Genomic DNA, 23,195 nt, shown 5'->3' with positions numbered 1-23,195 from the left:
TTGAGCTGAAGTCGGATGCTTAACAGAAAGAGCCGCCCAGGCGCCCCTCACATAATATGTCCTATTTTGTAATCGGTTTACTTGGTGCTCTCCTATTTAGTACTTATGTGATTTCTGCAACAGACCTGTGAGGTAGGAAGTAGACCCTGTTATTTTTATTTTATTTTATGTATTTATCTATTCACTTATTTTTTCTGAGTAGGGAGTCCCCACATACCTTCTCCCATAGCTTCCCCTGTTATTAATACCTTACATTAGTAACACATCTAACAGTAGTAAATGGCATATTTGTTACAGTTCGTGAACCATCATTGATACATGATTATTATCAGAAAGGATATTAGTAAAACTCAAGCCCATAGTTTATTCGAATTTCCTTAGTTCTCACTAAGTGTCCTTTTTCTGTTCCAGGATTCAATCCAAGATAGCACATTATATTAAGTTGTTATGTCTTTGTAGGCTCCGCTTGGCTGTGACAGCTTCTCAGACTCCCTTATTGTTGATGACCTTGGTAGTTGTGAGGAAATGCAGTCACGTACATGATAGGATGCCCCTCTATTAGAATTTGTCTGATGTTTCTCTCCTGATCAGAATACGGGTAGGTTGTCGGTTTGCGGGAGGAAGATCGAGGTGAAGAGCCACTTTCATCACATTGCCATGTTAGGTTTAATCATCTCTTGTCCTGGGATGCATCGAGGCCATGCTCCAGAGGAGGACACTGAGGCTCAGCCTGAGGTAGAGCCGGAAATGGCCAGGCCTGGACGTGAACCCATACCTACTTCTTCCCACCGAACCATTTCGGCAGAAGTTATGCTGTGTCTGAGTCAGTACAGAATCAACTGGCGTAATTCTAACCCTGTGGCCTCTGCTCAAGCCCTCCAGGATTCTAGCTTTCTATACTTTTCCCTTGAGCATGTACTGGGGCCAAAAAAAGAAGAAACCTGTCTGGTAGGGCTCCCCTATTCTATCCTAAACCAGGAGCGCCAGGAAAATTCCTTCAGCTAATGAGATCATGCAGAAACAGCCCTTAGGAAACAGATGGGGAAGCTGAGGCCCAGAAAGGGCAAGTGATTTGTTTGCTTGGGCATGACTCTGCCCCCGCTGCACCCAGGATTTTTTCAAGTCATCTTTCACTTCACACATGCCTGAGGTTTCTCCATCTGTCCAGTATGGTAGCCCTTAATCACATGTAGCTACTTAAATTCATGACAATTAAATAATATTAAAAATTAGTTTCTCGGGACGCCTGGGTGGCTTAGTCGGTTAAGCGACTGACTCTTGATTTCAGCTCAGGTCATAATCTCACAGTTCGTGGGTTCAAGTCCTGCATCAGGCTCTGTGCCGACAGCGCAGAGCCTACTTGAGATTCTCTCTCTCAATCCCTCTCTCTCTGCCCCCACCCCCCGCTCTCGCTCTCTCTCAAAATAAGTAAATAAACATTAACAAAAAATTAGTTTCTCAATCCCACCAGCACTCTTTGGGTCCAGTAGCTACATGTGGCTAGTGGCTCCTGTATTACAGGACAGCACAGACATAAACTATTCTCATTATCACAGAGAGCTCTATTGGACAGTGATTTTCAGGATAACACAGACTGTCCCTGTGCCCACGGAGGGGTATCGGGGGCTGGGAGACTCAGGGCCCCACATCAGGGCCCCACATCAGCCCGGCCAAAGGGTAGGTCTGTTAGCCTCCAGATCGAGTGTCAGCTGCCTAAGGAAAGGGAAGGCTTGGCCAGCAAAATGCTACATCCTTCTTGTGTGGGTTCTCTGGGATCAGAACGAAGCAGAGGAACAGACACTGCTCCTGTTGGGTCTGAGGAAGGAGGAGAAGTTGGGGCTACAGATCTTCTAACACTAATGGTATTAACTATCCTTTACTGCTTACTAACGCTACGCCAGGTCCCATGCTAAGAACCTCTGAGGTGGATCCAGTTACAAACTCCATTTCTCAGAGAAGATCATTGAGACTCATTGAGACTCAGAGAGGTTAAGGGACTGCCCCAGTATCGCACAGCACAACCAAGGCGTGAGCTGGATCTGGTGCTTATAACACCACAGTATCACCTCAGGACCAGGACCGGTAGTAGTGGGTGGGGGGAGGACTTGAGGCCCCTGGAGACCCAGCAGAGGTTTAGTCCTGCCCACTTCCCACCTTTTCTCCTCCTTCCTCAAGCAGCTGGAGGCCTTCCACAAAGGTGAGCTGCACAAATTCCCCATGCATTTCATGCGGGGCTTTGGCAAAGCCCCTGGTGGGGGAGGGGCCGTGCTACTGCTAGCACCCTCATCCCCTTGGGAAGAGACGTGCTAAATGGAACAATTCAGACCTCTGCAGGGGACACAGGTGGCAGAGGAATGTGCCCGGCAGGCAGGCACTGAGCACCCCGCCAAGACCCACATACGCTCTTTGCACCTGACCTTATGCCGCCCCAGATCCGCGCACAGGTGTGTACCTCCCAGCTTCTCCCAGCCTGGGAAAGCACACTCTCCAGTGGAAAGAACAGCTAAGGATAGCTTCCTGGCTCCTTCAGGTGACGGCGTACCCACACTCCAGCAAGGTCACACCTGCCCGGCCCCTGAAGGACAAAGCTCTCGCTTCCAGGAAATGCTTAAAAGCAGCTATTGGCTGCCATGCGCTGAGCGCTTCTGTTTGCTTGGCGCCGTGCTGAGAGCTTCCCTACGTTGATTTCTGGCCCAGCAACACCCTCCTGACACAGTTATTATCCTGGTCTGCACCTTCCCCTTTTCACAGAAGCTGAAACATGTTCAGAGACCTTAAGGAACTGGCTCCAAACCACACAGCTAGAAAGTGGTAGGGATAGGGTTTGAACCTGTGTGCACCTGCCTCTTCGTCCCGGGCTCTGTCCACAGCAACAAAGCGGTAACAGCTGCGGCAAACACCCCTCGAGTGTTCGGCCCGGAAACCAGCGAAGAGCTGTGCACAGGTTAACCTGCGATCAAGTGCTCTCACAGGTGAGCAAATGGAGACGGATACCAAAGGATTTAAACCTTGGGGCACCTGGGTGGCTCAGTCGGTTGAGGGTCCGGCTTCCGCCCAGGTCGTGATCTCACAGCTGGTGAGGTCGAGCCCCGAGAGCTTGGAGCCTGCTTCAGATTCTGTGTCCCCCTCCTCGCTCTGCCCCTCCCCCCTCATGCTCTGACTCTCTCTCTCTCTGTTAAGAATAAATAAAACATGGGGCGCCTGGGTGGCTCAGTCGGTTAAGTCTCCGGCTCCAGCTCAGGTCAGATCTCACGTCCATGGGTTCGAGCCCAGCGTCAGGCTCTGTGCTGACAGCTAGCTCGGAGCCTGGAGCCTGCTTCAGTTCTGTGTCTCCTTCTCTCTGCCCTTCCCCCTCTCATGCTCTGTCTCTCTCTGTATCAAAAATAAATAAAACATTAAAAAAAGAATAAATAAAACATTAAAAAAAAAGACAAAGTATCTAAACCTTTTGTCCACACCTGATCCATCCAGAAAAGTTCTTTATGTATTCTCAATGGTAACCTCTTATCAGATAGATGATTTGCAAATCTCTTCTCTCATTCTGTAGGTCACCTTTCACTTTGTTGTGTCCTGTTTTGGGTGAGGGGAGGGACAGAGAGAGAGGGAGAGAGAGGGAACCTTAAGCAGGCTCCACACCCAGCAAGGAGCCTCACATGGCGCTCCATCTCACAACTGTGACATCATTACCTGAGCTAAAATCAAGAGTCAGACATTCAACCACTGAGCCACCCAGGTGCCCCTGTTGTATCTTAAAAAAAAATTTTTTTAAATGTTTATTTATTTTTGGGAGGGGGAGGGGCAGAAAGCAAGAGGAAGACACAGAATCCGAAGCAGGTTGCAGGTTTAGGGATATCAGCATAGAGCCGGATGCAGGGTTCGAACCCATGAGCCATGAGATCATGACCTGAGCTGAAGTTGGACGCTTAACCAACTGAGCCACCCAGGTGCCCCATGTTTTTATCCTTCTAAGTACAGAAATGTTTCAGTTTGAGGTAAACCTATTTGTCTACTTTTGCTTTTGTTGTTTGTGCTTTTGGTATAATGTCTAAGAAATCATTACCAACTCCAGTTCCATGAGGCTTTCCTCTATGCTTTCTTCTAGTTCAGTAGTTTCAGGTCTTACATTTCAGTCTTTAATCCATTTTGAGCTTTTTTTTTTTTTTTTAAGCAAACTCTACCCCCAGCATGGGGCTTGAACTCATGATGCCAAGATCAGGAGTCACATGCTCTAGGATATGGACAGTAGACTCTTGATCTCGAGGTTGTGAGTTTGAGCCCCATTGTTGGGTGTAGAGATTACTTTTATTTAAAATTTTTTTTTAAATATTTATTTATTTTCGAGAGACAGAGAGAGACAGAGCATGAGCAGGGGAGGGGCAGTGAGAGAGAGGGACACACAGAATCTGAAGTAGGCTCCAGCTCTGAGCTGTCAGCACAGAGCCTGATGTGGGGCCCGAACCCACGAACAGTGAGATCATGACCTGAGCCGAAGTCAGACGCTCAACCAACTGAGCCACCTGGGCGCCCCTGGTGTAGAGATTACTTTTAAAAAAGTCTCATGCTCTGACGACTGAGCCAGCTAGGTGGCCCTGAGCTAATTATTTTTTAATGTTTATTTCTGAGAGAAAGAGAGCGAGCAAGCAAGTGAGCAGGGGAGGGGCAGAGAGAGAGGGAGACAGATAATCCAAAGCAAGTTCCTCGCTGTCAGCACAGAGCCCAATGCAGGCTCGAATCCACAGAGATCACCACCAGATCTGAAAGTCGGCCTCTCAACCGATTGAGCCACCTAGGCAGCCCCCTACCCTGAGCTAATTTTTGTAGAGGGAATAGGATAAGGGCCCCAACTTCATTTTTTTGCACGTGGATATCTAATTTTTCCAAGACCGTTTGTTGAAGACATTGTCCTTTCCACATTAAGTGGCCGTGGCACTTTTGTCAGAGACCATTTGCCCACATAAGGGAGGGTTTTATTTCTGGGCTCTCTGTTCTATTCCATCTGTCTACATCTGTCTGGATGCCAATACCTCATTGTTTTGATGACTGTGGCTTTGTAACATGCTTTGAAATCAGGAAGTAACTAGAATTTAAATAAAAACTTCAAACAACAACAAAAATCCTCCAACTTTTTCAAAACTGTTCAGATTATTCAGTCTCTTGAGGTTCCATATGAAGTTTTCTTTTTTTTTTTTAATGTTTTTAAATGCTTATTTGTTTTTGAGAGAGACAGAGCACGAGCAGGGGAGGAGCAGAGAGAGAGAGGGAGACCCAGAATCTGAAGCAGGCTCCAGGCTCTGAACTGTCAGCACAGAGCCCAACACGGGGCTCAGACCCACAAACCATGAGACCATGACCTGAGCCGAAGTCAGACACTCAACCGACTAAGCCACCCAGGCACTCCTGAAGGTTTCTATTTCTGCTAAAAATGCTATTGGGATTTTAATAGGTATTGCGTTGAATCTGCAGATTGCTCTGGGAACTATGGACATCGTAAAAATACTAGACTTCCAATCCATGGACAGGAGGTGTCTTTCCATTTATTTGTGTCTTCTTTAATTTCTTTCAATAATGGTTTGTAGTTTTCAGTGTACAAGTGTTTCATCTCCTTGGTTTAGTTTTTCCCTTAGTATTTTATTATTATTATTATTATCATTATTATTATTATTATTATTATTATTTTAAGATTTTATTTTTCAAGGGGCACCTGCATGGCTCAGTCAGTTAAGCGTCTGACTTCGGCTCAGGTCATGGTCTCCTGGTTTGTGAGTTTGAGCCCAGGGTCGGGTTCTGTGCTGACAGCTCAGAGCCTGGAGCCTGCTTCTGAGCCTGTGTCTCCCTCTCTCTCTGACCCTCCTCCACTCATGCTCTGTGTCTCTCTCTCTCAAAAATAAGTAAATTGTTAAAAAAAAATAACTACAATGCCATCATCATCTTTAATAAAAATAATAGTAATATTTTAGTATTATTAATACCCAGACCATTTTTGGAGACCTTTGATGGTCTCAAAATGTCTTTTGACAGTTTTTCCAAATTATATCCAAATAAGCTATATGTACTTTCACACGTGAATCAAATATTGCATTGTATGAAAGAAGAGAAATAAAGAAAAACAAAACAAGTGTGGGATCAAAAGGACCCAGTTCTGAAGTTCCACCCTGCCACTCAGCAGCTGTGTGACCCTAGGTAAGATACGCCACATCTCTGAGCTTCTGTTTCCCCTTATGCAGAATGCAAGCGTTGGGACAATTAGAGTGATCAAGCACAGAAAGTCCTGAGCACCGTATGTGGCTGTTGGGAGGTTCCCAGAAGGCCTTAGGTAACCCTGGGCTGGGTTTAACTTGACCAAGATCTCCCTATGGTGCCGATTCCTATCCCTCCTCTTACCAAACTGTGTCTCCAGTTGCATCTGAGCTCAGCTGAGGCTATTTCTCCAATGGAGCACAACCACCAAGGAAGCCGATCTTCCTCCAAGCCCATGTCTCCAGGAATCCAGGAGCTCATCCAAACACCCTCTCACCTCACCCCCTGCCCCATCCAGCCCCATCACAAGCTGCATCTTCCTTTCAGCCTACAGCACCCTGGTCCTCATCCAGTATCTCTTGCCAAGATGCTCACAGCAGCCTCCTCTACGTCTCCCTGCTCCCCTCCACCATGGCCTCCCTCAGATCTGTTCCCCATTGTATTTCAGATGCAAGCCTGATTCATCACTCGCCCACCCCACTGCCTAAAACCCTCCACACCTTCCCAAATGGCTCTTATAGAAGAAACAAAACCAGCTTAGAGGCCGAGTCTCACCTGCCCCTACCTATCTCTCTACACGGATCGAGATGGAATACCTTCTTCTCCAGCCTAATGGGCCTTCTTTGAGCTCCTTGATTAAATACTTCATGCTTCTTTTCATTTCAAGGTTTTGCACCTACTGGTCTCTCTTACTGGTATGCTTCTCCCATTGCATTGCCTAATTTTTACTCTTTCCTCTTTTCTTTTTTCTTTTCCTTTCTCTTCTTTTCTTTTAAGTAATTTCTACACCCCAACATGGGGCTCAAACTCACAACCTCAAGATCAAGAGTCCAAGATCAGAGTTGTATGCTTTACTGACTGAGCCAGCCAGGCACCCTTTATTCTTTCAAATCTCAGTTGTCCTTGACCTCCCCACCCACATACCCATACTAAATCAGTGCTTTAGGGTGACCAGTTGTCCTAGTTTTCCAGGGAATGAAGAACTCTTGGTACTTGGAGCCTCCTGTTTCAAACCAGGAAAGTCCCTGGCAAAGTAGGATGAGTTGGTCACCCTATCAGGACCTAACAACAATGTTTTGTGCATAGTCGATGCTAAGGGAGTACTTGTGCACTGCAGCTCCTGGTCCCGCTCGGGAGAGGACAGACACTGCTGAGCTCCAGTCACACATTTCTGGGCATCTGGGGCAGCCTGATATTACTAATAGTAATTACTGTTCACCAATAGTAATTACTGTTCACTAAGCACTTCGTTTGTGCCTTGCCTGGCGTTGAGTCTTCTGTGTTCGCCCTCCCATTTAATTCTCAGTCACCCAAATTACAGCTAGCGCTCTCTTTCTTTCAAAATGTCTTTTTAGGGGCGCCTGGGTGGCTCAGTCAGTTAAGCGTCTGGCTTCGGCTCAGGTCATGATCTCACAGTTCGTGGGTTCAAGCCCCACGTCGGGCTCTGTGCTGACAGCTAGCTCAGAGCCTGGGGCCTGCTTCATATTCTGTGTCTCCCTCTCTCTCTGACCCTCCCCTGCTCTCACTGTCTCTGTCTCTCAAAAAAAAATAAATAAATAAAAAACATTAAAAAAAAATTTTTAGGGGTGCCTGGGTGGCTCTGTTGGTTAAGCCTCTGACTTCGGCTCAGGTCAGATCTCACATTCGTGGGTTCGAGCCCCGCGTCGGGCTCTGTGCTGACAGCTAGCTCAGAGCCTGGAGCCTGCTTCCTGTTCTGTGTTTCCTTCTCTCTCTGACCCTCCCCCTCTCATGCTCTGTATTTCTCTGTAAAATAAAAAAAAAATTTTAAACACCTTTTTAAGTTTATTTTTGAGAGAGAGACACAGAGCATGAGCAGAGGAGGGGCAGAGAGAAAGGGAGACATAGAATCTGAAGCAGGCTCCAGGCTCTGCGCTGTCAGCACAGAATTCGACGAGGGGCTCGAACTCACAGACCATGAGATCACGACCTGAGCTGAAGTCAGATGCCCAACCGACTGAGTCACCCAGGTGTCCCTAGCGCTTTTCCTTGAGGTGAAATTCCCATCGTATAAAGCTAACCATTTTAATTTTTAAAAAAAATTTTAATGCTTTTATTTTTGAGAGACAGAGAGAGACAGTGTGAGCAGGGGAGGGTCAGAGAGAGAGGGAGACACAGAATCTGAAACAGGCTCCAGGCTCTGAGCTAGCTGTCAGCGCAGAGCCCGACGTGGGGCTCAAACCCACAAACGTGAGATCTGACCTGAGCCGAAGCCGGACGCCTAACCAACTGAGCCACCCAGGCGCCCCAAAGCTAACCATTTTAAAGTGAACGAGTCAGTGGCACTTAGTACATTCACAGTGTTGTGCCACACCGCCTCTAGTTCCACAACATGTTTATGACCTCAGAGGCAACCCTTTAACCATTAAGCAGCTCCTCCCCAGTCCGCCCTGCCGCTTGCCCCCTCCCCAATCTGTTTTCTGTCTCTATGGAGTCACCTCTTCTGGATGCGTCATCAGAGCAATGGAAATTCACAATATGTGCTCTTTTAGATAGGTCTTTCAGGCTTCTTTATCCTTCTCCTTTGACTCATGACAAAACTGGGGCCCAGAGACCTTGGGGAACCTGTTTAATGTCTGTCAGCTAGGAAGGGGAAGAACTGGGTGTTGGGGCCGCCACATCTAACCATTTGACTATACCCATGCCCGGACCTGAGCTGGTTTCCCCACCTTACCTCTTAGGATTCTTTGAGTTAAAAGCAAAGGGTCCAATGCTGTTTTAATTTTGTTTTAATTTTTTAAAATGTTTTTTATTTATTTTTGAGAGACAGAGACAGCACGAGCAGGGGAGGGTCAGAGAGAGAGGGAGACACAGAATCCAAAGCAGGCTTCAGGCTCTGAGCTAGCTGTCAGCACAGAGCCCGATGTGGGGCTCGAACCCACGAACCGTGAGATCATGACCTGAGCTAAAGCCAGATGCTTAACTGACTGAGCCACCCAGGCGCCCCTGTTTTAATTTTTTTAAATTGTGGTAGAATATATGTAACAAAATTTACCATTTTTTTTTACCATTTGAAGTGTACAATTCAGCAGCATTTATATATTCACAATGTTGTGCCACCACTACCACTACTACTTCCAAAATTCTTTCATTAACCCCAACAGAAGCTCTGTACCCACTAAGGAATAACTCCTGATTCCCTCCTCTCCAGCTCCGTGTGCCCTCTATTCAACATTCTGTCCCTATTAGTTTGCTTATTCTACGTATCTCATTTAAGTGGAACCACACGTTTGCCCTTTGTGTCTGGCTTCTTTAATTTAGCATAATGTCCTTTTTTATTAAAAAAATTTTTTAATGTGTATTTTTAAGAGAGAGACAGAGAATGAGTGGGGGAGGGGCAGAGAGAAAGGGAGACAACAGAATCCAAAGCAGACTCCAGGTTCCGAGTGTCAGCACAGAGCCTGATGTGGGGCTTGAACTCATGGTTTCATGAGATCATGATCTGAGCCAAAGTTGAACACAATCTACTAAACTGCCCAGGTACCCCCATAATGTCTTTTTAAAAAATATTTATTTTTATTTATTTTTTTAATGTTTTTATTTATTTTTGAGAGAGAGAGATAGCATGAGCAGGGGAGAGTCAGAGAGGGAGACACAGAATCCAAAGACAAGCTCCAGGCTCTGAGCTAGCTGTCAGCACAGAGCCCAACACGGGGCTTGAACCCATGAACCATGAGATCATGACCTGAGCCTAAGTCAGATGCTTAAACGACTGAGTCACCCAGGCACCCCCCCCAAATATTTTATTTTTAAATAATTTCTATATTCAATGTGTGACCCGAAACTACAGCCCCAGGATCAAGAGTCACATGCTCCGCTGACTGAGCCAGCCAGGTGCCCCTCATTTAGCATGTCTTTTTTTTTTCCAAGAGAGAATTTCCTCCTTTGTTATTTTTTTTATTTCAAGATAGTGTTTTTATTATATAAAAATGTAAAAATCCAGCAAAACCAGAAATAGTGGAGTTTTTATTTATTTTGAGAGAGATACAGAGAGCACACAGGGGAGGGACAGAGAGAGAATCCCAAGGTGGCTCTGCACGGTCAGTGATCCGTGCAGAGCCCAATGTGGGGACCTGAACTCATGAAACATGAGATCATGACCTGAGCCTACTGAGCCACCCAGGTGCCTCCCGCCCCCACTTTTAATGGCCATCGTAGTGGGTGTGAAATGGTATCTCATTGTCAACAGTAAGCTTTGAGGCTGGTCAAGAAGTTGTTGAGTGGAAGCTGGGTCAAGTCAAAGTGTAGACTTTCAAAAGAAATGCAGAAGAGAAAACAGTATCCCTGGGGTACCTAGACCTGAAGGTACACAGAGATGCAAGACACTCACAAACCAAGCACCGTTTTCAAATAATTTATTAGGAATTTAAAACTGAAAATAAAACCTGGAAAAAGAAGTTACAGATGCGGAGAGAAGAGACACCGGAGGGTGGTAACTTGCTGGCTTCAAAACACCATGTAACATCTTTTTTAAAAATTCCCCAAACAAATCAGAAAACGGAATTCCAGGGCCCTGAGCCCATAGGTGGGCCCAGTGGGGTGGGATGGGGTCACAAGAAGGGGAGGAGAAGGAAGCTGAGTCTCTCATGACTCAGCTCAAACGTGTAGAAAATTAAAAATAAAAACCAATAAAATGCAGCTTCTCTTTTATTAGGAAACATTAAAAAAAAAAAAAAACCACGAACAGCCGCGCATCTCAGTAACAAAGATTATTGCTTTGTGTTCTCAGGGCTAATAGGTTAAGCACCTCACACAGACAATTAACTCTCCAAAGGGGTTTTCAGGGATGGGAACTATGATGGGGAAGAGAGCTTAGGTCCCCAGCCTCAGACCTGGAGGAGAGGGACATGGTTGGGGCGGGGGGGAGCCAACAACGGGTAGGCAGGCCTCCGCCCTGCCACACCAGCCAGGCCACTCACTGTTCATGAAGAGTCAGACCCTGAGCCTCTTTTTCCTTTGAAGGGGGCTTCGGGGCTCGGGGATGCCAAGGGGCTCTGGCCATGGGACCATCCTGGTGGGAAACTTCAGTGAGAGAAATGGGGGTTCCCTGAGAAGCCCTTTGCTTTCCCCTGGGGTCCACCCCTTCCCAAAGTACCCCCTTGATGCCCGCTCATGGGGGGCTCAGAGCAGAAACCATGAAGGTCTGACCTAGGTCGGGGGCAGGGGGAGACCTTTGGAGAGTTAATTCCTTTCCAGCAGTGGTTCCGGGCGAGCCCTTCTCTTTCCTCACCCCTTACCCCCATGCTGGGTTTTCGGGGTGAGCAGGCCCAAGGCCTTGACCCCTAGGGCCTGAGCGAGCGGGCTTGCCTTGGCCACAGGTGAGGCCTGCAAGCTTACAGTAACGGTGTCTGAGGAGGAGACAGAAACACAGAGGGGAGACCTTTGCCAGGTGGGGCGAGGCGATGCCCTCACCCCCGAGGGGTCTTAGAGAGGGGTAGGGGCTTCACCTCACAGTATTTACATATGATACAGGACGGGATGGTCCCAGGGGCTTGGCCTGGCCTACACAACCCTGTCCTCCTTTCCAGGGCTGGAGGGAGGCGGCCAGGGGCCCACACCCACATAGACATTTTGTTCTCAGCTGGTGGGGGGCACCTGGCCCCTGGCCCCCTGCGGCCTGGGGCTTCACATTCACAAACCTAGAAATAGTTTAAAAAAGGTTTCTTTAAAAAAAAAAAAAAAGGAAAGAGAAAAGGAAGGGAAATCAATAAAAAAACAAGCGTAGGGCTTGCGGCCTGTAGCAGACCCCCTCGGCCCTCACTCTAGCTATGCACAAATACAAAAGCCTTCTGGGGGGAGGGTCCTATGGGGGCGCGGCAGGGGGGAGGGGCGCGGACCTGAGAGGGGAGAACGATGGGGTGGGGGGCAACCGGCTAATCCAAAATAAATAAAAGCGGGCAGGAGACGGTCAGGTGGGGAGGGGGGCCAAGGGCGGAAGAAGAGGGAGGTTAGTAGGGGAGCCAGACGCTGTCCAGGGGCAGCAGGGCAGGGGCCGGGCCCAGGGAGTGGGGGGCAGGCAGTAGCGGTCCGAGTCGCTGCGAGGGAGGGGGCGGCGGCGGCTGCGGCTGAGGTGTCCCCGCCCCCTCGCTGGCTCACTGTGGTCCTCAGTCAGCTGCAGGCTGGGGCGCTGGAACACAGTAGGCGGTTAAGGGGCCCTGTGACAACCTGCCCCCCATTCTGCCAGCCTTTGGGGGTCCCCAGAACACCGGTAAGATCTCCTAGAGGAGCTTTGTTCACACACTTCGCAGGCTCTGTTCCCCGTTTGTAACGCTCTTCCCCTAGATTTTCAATGACTGGATTTATTCTATTACCAACTTCTCAGAGGCACCTTCTCTGAACCTCTAATTTTAAGTAACCCTTTCTTGCATCATTTGGAAGGATCTCATGTGTTCACCGGATTTTTTGTCCGTAGAACGAGAGTGGGGCCTTGTCTGTCTTCTACATCGTTCTTTCCTGAAACAGTGCTCAATCATGAGTTGTTTGAATGAATGCATGAAGGAAGGAACAAAGGAAAGGTCCCAGGTTCACATAACAACCCCATATGACTGTGTACGGAGTTCTCTCTCTCATACTCTGGACATGCGTATCTGTTGACACTATGCTGTTTTAAGGGCTGTGTTAATATTCCACTGTGTGAATATTCCACTGTGTGCATATGCTCCACTTTATTTAAACACTCTCCTTTTGATGGACATATCAGTGATTTGCAATTTTTAAAAATTAAGTAACCTCTACACCCAACGTGGGGCTCGAACTCATGACCCCGAGATCAAGAGTCTCTTGCTCTTCTGACTGAGATAGCCAGGCACCCTGGTCCCTTGCAATTTTTTAAATAAATGCCTAGAAGTGGAATTGTTGGGTCAAGGGCATGAATGTTTAAAACGGGATAAATAGTGCCAGTCCGCCCTTTGGAAACCCCCTGAGTCAATTTACATGTTGCTTCCTACACCCTCATCAATGTTAAACACTAGCAATCTTAAAAAAATCTTTGCCTGAAAATTGGCCTGTGCTGCCTTGTTGTAGCTTTCATTTAATTTTTTAGGTAGCAGATTGAACAACTTTTCAGGTTCATTGACCACTGCTGTTATGAAGTTCTGTCTCCTCCCTGGCCTATGGGCTCCATGACGGCAGGGACAAGGTCTGTGGCCCTGACTGGGCTGCCTAGTACCAGCCTCCCCAGGGCCACCCCCACCCAAGGCCCCTGCCCACCTCCTCACCTCCTGCCACCTGTCTCCTGCTTCAGTGGTACCCATTGGTGAAAGCTGTGGCAATCAAAGGGCCCTGGGAAGAAAAGAATTTGACTCCTGGATTCTTAGGGAAGCAGAGAAGGCTCCTCTCTCCCGACCCTTTGGAGCCCTGCCCACGTCACCCCCACTGCAGATCCACTCAAAGATTCTCTGGGGTAGGGCCTGGAATCTGTATATTACCAGTACCCTGGTTAAAATTAGGGCATCCCTGAGCTAGAATCCAGCCTCCACATGGGCAGAGATGGCGAGTCTGTCCCCAGAGCCTCATGCCTGGCACACAGAATGATGACCCCACCCCCCACTGTTCCCCCTAGGTGACACTCTTTTTCCATCCATCATCCCTTTCTGGCCCTGCAGAAAGACAGAGCCTCTCCCTCCTCCAACTTCTGAGTCTTCCAGGACCGGCCACTCACCCCAAGACTGTGGCCGAAGCCAGTGCTGGGGGCGGGGCTGGCAGCGCTGATGTAACTGCTGACCCCCGAGTCTTGGTTGGCTGCCCCATAGAGCTCGGCCATGGGGCCGGGGCTTGTGGTCCCCAGGAAGCCCCCTGTGCGGCTGGGAGTTGAACCTGGAGGGGGAGCCATCGTCCAGGGGTGAGAGCCTGGCAACCCAGAAAGAAGACGGTGATAGCCCCGGCGCCCACTGTTGCCCCACGACACCCCCTCAAACCTGTCCCACCCACGCTGACCTCACCCCTCCCTCTCCCTCAACCCTACATCCAGCAGGGCCTGTGGGTCCACCTCCTGGAGGTAGGTCTCTCCAAGTCCATCCACTCCCGCCATCTTGTCTGACCACTTAGTAGCCTCCTCACTGACCTCCAGGCTTCCCCTCTTGGGCCCCTTCAGACTCATCCCCGTGCTGCAGCTGAGTGCATTTTCTAAAAGCAACATCACCCCACTGCTTAAATGATCAGTGTCTCCCCAGGACCTGGTTCCTCCTCCCTCCCTTTCTCCCCTCCCCAGTCCTGTGCTTCCCCCATGCTAACTGACCTCCCCGTGGGGGACACTTTTCTTCCTCTTTGCCTTCAAATTAGAAGGTAAGAGGCCCTTCCTTCTGGAAGCCTTCCTGAGAGGCTCCAGCTGTCAGCTCCCCTGGAACCTGACTTGCCCGCAGCAGAGCAGAATCGTCCTCCTGAATTACTACCTTTGTAATAAATAATACCTGCTGGCCCCACCAGCCTGTAAGCTCTGGAGGACAGGGGGTCTCCTTCCTGGCTGGCTCGCCAGGCGCTCAGTGAATACTTGTGGAGCCAATGAATAAGTAAGTCCCTCTGCAAAAGGCAGTGGCTACCTCTCCTCCCCTCTAGACTCCTCTGCCCCCACCATGCCCCTCCTCTGCTTCCTGCACCCCAGAAGGCCTCACCTGTCCCTCGAACCACAGCTGCTGCCGCCGCCGCCGCCGCCATTGGTCCATAAGCAGTGAGAGGAATGGCTAAAAGGAAAGGTATGGGCCCTTCAGTGTGGTGGGTGAGGGCACAGAGGCGGGTAATGGAGGTCCCCTCTGGGCAGTCTCTCCAGCCTTACCCCCCCCAAAGGGTTGGTGCAGCACCAGCACAGAAGCAGAAAGAACTTCCTCGGGCCTCTAATTATGCCCTGACCCATAGAATGGATGGAGAGAGGTGGGAGAGCAGACGGCCTCCTAGCAATGGATGGGACCTCGGTTTCCCCCCCTGGACTCAAGGGACACACTTGAACCACACAAAGCTCCGAGAGGGTGGGGGTGGGGCACCCCACCCTGAGCTGCTCTGCAATGCCCCCTTCTCTGGAGAGTGCCCTTGGCCGCCAAATGGGGCCACCTAGCTCAGAGGTCCCCAGGAAGTTACAGCCCTCATCCTGACCACAGCCGACTACAACCAATGCCTGATTGACATGGGGTGCAAGAAGTCGGACCTGATGTTGGGGCACCTGGTGGCTCAGTTGGTTGAGCGTCTGGCTTCAGCTCAGGTCATAATCTCACAGTTCGTGGGTTCAAACCCCGTGTTGGGCTCTGTGCTGACAGCTAGCTCAGAGCCTGGAGCCTGTCTTCAGATTGTGTCTCCCTCTCTCTCTGACCCTCCCCTGCTCGCGCTGTGTGTCTCTCTCTCTCTCAAAAATAAATAAAACATTAGAAAAAAAAAAGAAGCTGGACATGCTGCCTCAGGGTGGGACCTTCTCTGAGATTCGGTGAGTGCAGATTCCAGTCAAGGCCACAATCTGGCTTCAGTCCTTCTGCTGCCTGTCCTGTTCCCCTCGCTGTCCCTCTCCTGAGAGCACGCCCTCAGTAAATTGTTCTCACCCCCAATTCTTTGTCTCGGGCTTCCCCTGACCGCCACCCAGCCAGAAATGACCACTACCTCTCCCCAGTTCCCTCAGCCCCCTTTTCTCTGATCCCTTCTTCAGACACAGAGATAGTGCTATTCCCCTGTTTGCTGTCTACCTCCAGCCCGCCTCCACAGTGCTTATACACAGTAGGTGTTTAATAAATGTCTGCTGAGAGACTAAAAGGAAAAAAATTTTTTTAAGATTTTAAATAATCTCTACATCTGACAGGGGGATCAAACTCACAACCCCAAGGTCAAGAGTCACATGCTCTATGTACTGAGCCAGCCATGAGCCCCTAAAAGGGACCTCTTTTTTGGGGTGGGGGGACCTCTTAAATAAGCGGTTGGCTTGAACCTGGTGCTCCCTTGGCGTGGGTGGTGGGTGAGTGCCCCCTACTGCTTGGCTCTGCCACTACAGTCCCTGAGGCTAAACCCCACCCAGAGCCAGGATCTTCTGAGCTGTTTTGCCCTCAGGAATACTAGTCTCCAATCCCAAGATGCACCCTTTGGGGGCTGTTTTGGTGACCTGGACCCTGAACCAGAATTGGACCTGGGGCTAGGGACCTGGAAATGGCTCCTGAAAATTCCTGGCAAGGCCTTTGGTCTGGCGGCTTAACGTGTGGGTCCACAGCATTCCCACACTGTGAAGGCGCCTTGCCTAAGAGCCAACTGCCCAAACGCCCAGCCGTCACCTTCCCTGACCGTCCTCAGCCCCTGCGCCCAGCCCTAAGACCTTAGGACATCTCCCTATTTTCCTCGTGGAACTTCTCACCCTCTGCAAGTATTTTATTCGTTTGTTTGTCTGCTTGTTTATTGCTGGCTGTCTCCAGCTCCAGGAGGGCAGGGACCTTGTCTGTCTCATTCACTGCGGTGGCCCCACTGCCTGGAACAGCATCTGGCATGCTACATCTCTGCTGAACGCATGAAGGAAAATACCCACATCTCCTGAAGGCAAGAGAAAAGTTCAGACCTCAGACTCTCCAGAGGAGACCCCTTCCCTTGCACCAAGCTATCTGCTCAGGGGACATTTCTTTCTCACTTCTTTAAGGGCAGGGGCTGGGCTCTGAGGTCTGGTTCCTGGTCTGTTGAGGCATTTGCACAAAGCAAAGGCAGCGTGGCCAACGGGAGCAAGAGCTTCACAACTATAAAGGATTACTCATTTATATACGCATTTGTGTTCTTCTCTAGGCTGCAAGTCCTGTAAGAGCAGGGCCTGGCTCTGTCCTGCCCCTGCGGTGCCCCCAGGGCCTGGCGGAGTGTCCCACACAGGAGGTCCTCAACACACAGCCTCTCGATGAGTAGGAAAGAACCCCCGCTTCCAACTCCCCCATTGCGGGTCAAACCCAGCTCTGCTCAGGAAAGGGCTGATACCACCTCCACCTAAAGGACACTTTCCTCCCTCCCCTTTCCTCACCCCCTGGTTTTCTTGCCGTTCCCCCATTTTGAGGGATCCCTGAGCACCCCTTGGAAGGAAGGTCTCATCTAAAGCAGCATCCATGCTCACGTCCTCCACACACGGCCAGGCTGGGGGGGGAGAGTCTGGGGCGGAGTGGGGGAGGAAGCAGGTTGAACACAGAAACCCCTTGCAGCCCACCTCATTGGCACACACCCCCTCCCCTCCCTTTGGACTCGGCCCGCCTGCTCCAGAGCCGAGCTGACTGGCCCAAGCACAAGCTGCAGCTAGAGAAATGGCCCCTGACAGCCAAGCACCTTCATCCACTTGCTCAGAAGTTGCAAATGGGCTGGATTTGGCCCTCAAATAGGTTTCATTTGGCCTGCAGCGGTTTAACAATTTGGAATTTGTTGCCAACATTTGAAAATGATGGAAAAATCCATTCCAGAGCAAAAGCTGGGTTTCTGGCTTCTCTTGGAAACTGAGATCTGAAAGTACTAGGTGTGCATCCCGTCCTGGCAAGGGTCAGCTGGCAAGGAGTGGAGGCATGTGCACAAAGTCTGTCAAAGTCCCCACCCGGCCCACTCTGCTCTGAGCTTGAGACCCTGGCTTCTTCACGGTTGGATCCCAGAGTCTACTTGGTGCCTGGCACACATGGGAGGCGCTAGATAAATATTTGCCAAATAGATGAATGAGTGATTTTGCCTCCATCTGCTGGGCTTGGCCCTATGCCCCACCCTTAAGGGCCATGTAGCTACACAGACTGGCCAGGGCCTGGGCAGAGTCTGCTGCATCCCCACAGCCAGAGGGCTGGAGGGCAGGAGAAGAGGGTCCTGCTAGCTCTCCCCGGGGAAGATCCTGGGTCCTTCTCTTTCTCCCCATGAGGCCTGTGAGGTGTACGAAATCCGAGCGACTGACCTGTAAGCTCGGGGAGGACTGGGGCGCTCGGGAGAGGGGTCCGCTCTACACGGAATTCTAAAATGAAACGTAAAACAGCTTAGGAAGATACAGGGGAGGCCCCCGGGGCATGGCCCAGGTTGGACAAATGTACCCGCAGGGACACTGGGTAGGGGGCAGGCCATGCACAGGACCCGAGAGCTGGGATGGGGAGAGCACGGTCCCCAGCAGGCAAAAGTGGAGAAGACACAGACAGAGTAGGGACAGAGAGAAGGAGCAGGCAGAGTTGCCCCCTACACCCTGGCCACGGGGCAGTGCCGGAGTGTCCGTTCTGGTGTTTCTTAGAAGATTTGACATTGCACCAAAACACCTTCCAAAATCCTCTTTTACTGTTTTTGTTTTTGTTTTTACTTTGTAGGGGGAGGAGCTGGGGAGGCAGCACTGATGAAAAACAATGACCCTGGAGCAGGTCTGGCTCAGGTTGGGTTCCCAGCTCCACTGCTTTCTAGGTGGGTCTTCTTAGCAAGTCACTTTTGCTCCCTGAGACCATTTTCTCAACAATAAAAGGAGGATGATCACCCTTCCCCATTGAGAATGTCGTCAGGCTTAGATAACGTAATGCATAGAAAGGACTCCAAGCTAGACAGCCTGAAAGGCAAAGGATGCAAGTGCTTAGGGACACTAAAAAAAAATAAGGCCGGGGAAAGGAAAAAAAGAAAAGCTTGCAAAAATTTGATATCTGATATTTCAGAAAAAACAACAGTGAATAGTTATCATGGCAAAATTCAGAACTTTGTTGGGCTTCCTGCCACTTATTCTAAGGTCTAGTGTTATTTTTATTTTGAATTACAAATGAGGATGGTGATCAGCAGGCTTTTAAATTGTTTTTCGGCATTCAGGGTCGCAAAAGGTCTTGTCGGCCTTGAAGGGGCTCAGCATAGCACGTGGTCATTTTAAGCGTGTCCATAAAGACACAGCCAGTGGTGTGGGCCCTTCAGGGAGGCCTCTACCACGGTCCGATGCCTTCTCTGGTGGAAGTGGCAACTCAGGATGGGGTGAGGAGGAGAGAGAGGCAGGAGGCAGGCAGAGATGAGCCTGGGAGAGAACAGTGCCATGCAGGACCACAGGGGTGGGGGTGGGGGAGCCCCCAGCTCCTGGAGTAGGGGTGAGGAGGGGACGCATGGGGAGAGGAGCTCCTTCCTCAGACATGCCCTTCCTTCCAAGCCTCCAGCAGGCAGACCCCCCCCCACACACACCCAGCCATGCACCCGCAAACACCGCCCTGAGGAGTCAGACTGCCCAGGAACCGGGGACATGCTGGCAACAGAGAGACACTAAGCCGGACTTACCGGGGAACTGGTAGGTGTAGCCAGGGGCGAGGCCTGTATAACTCCGGCTGGCATAGGTTGTGGCTTGGAAACCGGGGTAACCTGATAGGGCAAATGCACTCGTGTCAGACGTACTGCTCAGATCCTGCTCGAAGGAGAAGGATCTGAGCCACCCGTTTCCCTCCCCACCTTGTATCACAAATAACAGTCACAGTTACCACACACAACTGTGCTTACCACTGCATGACATAGTCTCTCCTTAAGCCTTACAGGAATCCTAAGAGGCTGGCACTATTAGGAGACCCATTTCACAAACCGAGGCACAGAGAAGTGACGCATTGGCTGAAAAGAATCCAAACCCTTACCAAGACTCTATGTGCTCTGGCTCCTGCCATCTCCTGTCCTCATCTATAATCTCCTCCAGTCACATTGGCCTCTCTACTGTTTCTCAAATCCACCAAGCTCCTTCCCGCCTCAGGGTCTTTGCACATGCTGTTTCCTCTGCCTGGAACATGCACACTTCCCCCCAGGCCTTCCCATGACTGCTTCCTTGTCATCCTGCAAGTCTCGGCTCGTCTGTCACCCCCTTGGAGACATCATTCCACAAGAGTCCTCCTCCTCCCATCAGTTGCAATATTTATCAATTTTCCGACAGCACCAATGAGCATTATCTGAACTTATCCCCAGAGCTTTTTTAAGAGGTGATTTTCTGTCTTCCCCATCTTTTTAATTTCCATAGTATCTCCAGGACAAGCTCCTGGTGTCTGCTACTTATATGCATCTGATCAGTATGTGCAGCTTTACCAGAAAAATCACATAGCAAGTAACAGCGAGTGGTAAGAGGGAACAGCAATGGTGTAACTGGGATTCACGTTCAGAGCTAACTGGCTCTAAGTCTCTTCACCACCACTGTCATTCTTCTTCTGTTATTTTTTAAAGGGGGTGAAAGCAGCTATGAATTACCTTGCAAAGAAAACGGTTTCAGTGTTCCATTCCAAAGGAGGTTAAAGAGACAGGACAACTAAATGCAATACCTGATTCTAGCCTGGATCTTACTTGAAAAGGCAAGACTGTGTTATAATGAACATTATTGGGTCAACAGATAAAACTGGAAAATAGATTAAAATGCTGTATCAATGTAAATATATGAACCAGAGAATTATAATGTGGCTTCATGAAAAAAAGTACCCCTAATTTTAGAAAATACACACCAAAGTATTTAAGGGTAAAGGGCCATGGCCATAATACATGTAACTTTATCTCATATGTCTATGTATATTTGCATGTACACACACACACACACACACACACACACACACACATACAGACAGAGAGCAAATGATAAGGCAAGTGGGGTATAATATTAACAACCTGGTGAAAGGCATATGGCTACTCTGTGTACGATTTTATTTTTGTAACTCTTCTGAAAGTTTAAAATTACTTCCAAATAAAAAGTTAAAAGAAAAGTCCAAGAGAAGACGATGCCCCACTTGGAGGGTGCTCCCCTCACTTACTCTACCCGTTGAGCCCCTAGCCCATGCCACACCCCTTCTTCTGAATCCCCAGAGCACCCCTCCCCCCATACCTGACAAAAAAACTCCTTTGTACTGTTCTCTCTCTGTGTGTCCACATCTTGTCTCTCCAGGGAGACTGTGAGCTTCTTGGGGGGCCTAGTGCAGATTTTCCACCCTCAGTTCTAGACCCCAAGCACCGCTGACCCCTACTCAACTCCCCAGACTCCTGGCAACTTGCACTTATTCCAGGGAGCCTGCCTGACCACCAGGTGCGTTTGGGTGCCTTCTTGGGCCTCCCACAGGCTCCAAGTGCTATGTGGTATCACTGCCTATGGACTCCTGACTCCCACTTGATGGGGAAGCCCAGGAGGGCAGGTCCTGCCTCTCAGAGTCTGCTCAATAAATATTAGTTGAATGAATAAGAAGCAGTGGCCTTTTTTGCCTTCCCAAAAGTCTTTGGGTCTGCGTAAATGCTATTCCCTCCACCTGGAAACTTTACCCTTCCCTTCTCCTCTGACTTCCTATAACCAGTACCTGCTCAACCCACAGACTCAGCTTCCATGTAACTTCCTTTCGGGCTTCTCCAAATCTTGGTCAAGTTCTCTAAGACCATCCTCTCTTGGCACCCTATATTTCTCCATCCTAACCCTATTGATTTATATTCTTAATTTGTTTTCCCTGCCAGATCACAAAACTCCAAAGAGAATCACTGTTGTATTTCCTGGCATAGTTCCTAGCATTTATAGTCACTCAATAACTACTGGAGAGAAAGATGGAGGAACAAATGGACCAATGGACAGAAGGATCAATTAAGAAGGACCATTTTCTGGCTACCACCAGAGGGCAGCACCCCACAACCAAATCACCCCACCCTGGGTTGACTTGGAGACTTAAGATCTTTGGTCCTCGCTCCCGCCCAATGACTCATACAGGAGGGCCGACCACAGAGGAGATGCGACACCTACGCAGCCCCCCCCCCCCCCCCCCCCCCCCCCCCCCCCCCCCCCCCCCCCCGGTAACCCTGGGAGTAGTTCCGGGCTGGAAGTAACCACAGGTGCAGGCCAAGCACATACCCAGCATGCCGATGCCCAGCATGAAGGCGTCCATTCCATAGGGCATGACTCGAGACCTCCCTCGGGCTGAGCCCGTCGGCGACATCACCTCTTTTGGCTGAGCTTTCTTACATTCCACCTGCAATGAGACCTGATGGTCAGTCCCTCCTACAGACGTAGGGTCGCAGTCTGGTTCCCTGGCAGGCCTCCTTATCGATAACTTCAGAGTTCCCATTTATGGAGTGCTCGCTAGGTGTTAGAGATTATGTAAACAGCTTTGCATGCAGTAGCAGCTTACATCAACCCCATGATGGAGGCAGTACTGCCACTCTCATTGGACAGATGCGGAAACTGAGGTTCGGAGTGGGGAAGTCATCTGCCTAACGATTAGACTAGCAAGCGGCAGAGTGAGGATGTTAATGGGTCTCTCTGACCTCACCAGCCATGCTTTTTAACCACCATGAGACACTAGCTTCCTGTCCAGACTTTCAGAGGCTGGGAGAGCTGGCTTGTGCCCCACTGACTGGGAGGTCCCTCCCTCTGCCTGCCTCTGGAAGCTCCGAGCACCCTGTCTCCTCTCCACACCTCCACCCATCCGATCCGCCCTCACCATTTTGTTGTTGATTTCATGGAAGTGGATCTCACACACTTTCTCCACGATGTCCTCGCTCTCAAATGTGACGAACCCGAACCCTAGAGGGCAAAGGCAGGGACAAACTAGGGTTTATGCTCAAAACCCAGCCCAAGTCATACCAATACGACCAAGGCTCTCTCACAGGTGAGTGCCTGAGAGTTGACGAAAGCCTGGGAACCTCTCAACTACCCGCCCACTGAGATGGGATTCCTAGACCCCCAATTACAGATGTGAAAGCCACGCTCAGCAAAGTGAAGTGACTTGCCTGAGGTCACACAGCAAATTAGAAAACAGCAGTCATGAAAATACACTCAACATGCCTTTCCTCTTTCTCAGATGCTTTCCAAAGAAAAATGAAAGAATTCACATAAACACTTACTTACATTTACACAAAAGTGTACACATCCAAACATATGCTTGTGCAGAGTCACACATATACATGACACATAGATGCACACACACGTATTCCTCTGTACCCACATATCACAGATACTCGGCAGTGCTCACAAAAGCCCCCCTACATGCACAGGTACAAACACACACACACACACACACACACCAGCATGTACCCCAATC

At 49.7% G+C, this 23,195-nt stretch overlaps 1 protein-coding gene across 1 annotated transcript in view; it reads right to left on the bottom strand.

Annotated features, from left to right (window-relative positions):
• Positions 1–10,593: 10,593 nt before the first annotated feature.
• The window catches only part of MSI1 (musashi RNA binding protein 1), a 21,999-nt gene continuing 9,397 nt past the window's right edge, over positions 10,594–23,195 (bottom strand). The window contains exons 7-14 of the mRNA XM_029921614.1: positions 22,596–22,678; positions 22,007–22,124; positions 19,441–19,521; positions 18,113–18,169; positions 14,865–14,933; positions 13,916–14,070; positions 13,473–13,536; positions 10,594–12,382 (exon numbers count right to left, since the gene is read on the bottom strand). Of these exons, the coding sequence (XP_029777474.1) occupies positions 13,495–13,536; positions 13,916–14,070; positions 14,865–14,933; positions 18,113–18,169; positions 19,441–19,521; positions 22,007–22,124; positions 22,596–22,678 (605 nt within the window). The 3' untranslated portion in view covers positions 10,594–12,382; positions 13,473–13,494. The remainder of the gene's footprint in view (positions 12,383–13,472; positions 13,537–13,915; positions 14,071–14,864; positions 14,934–18,112; positions 18,170–19,440; positions 19,522–22,006; positions 22,125–22,595; positions 22,679–23,195) is intronic.

The sequence above is a fragment of the Suricata suricatta genome, chromosome 14, assembly GCF_006229205.1.
Source record: "Suricata suricatta isolate VVHF042 chromosome 14, meerkat_22Aug2017_6uvM2_HiC, whole genome shotgun sequence".
In the NCBI taxonomy this organism is placed as follows: domain Eukaryota; kingdom Metazoa; phylum Chordata; class Mammalia; order Carnivora; family Herpestidae; genus Suricata; species Suricata suricatta.
This window is presented reverse-complemented; position numbering and strand designations above follow the sequence as displayed.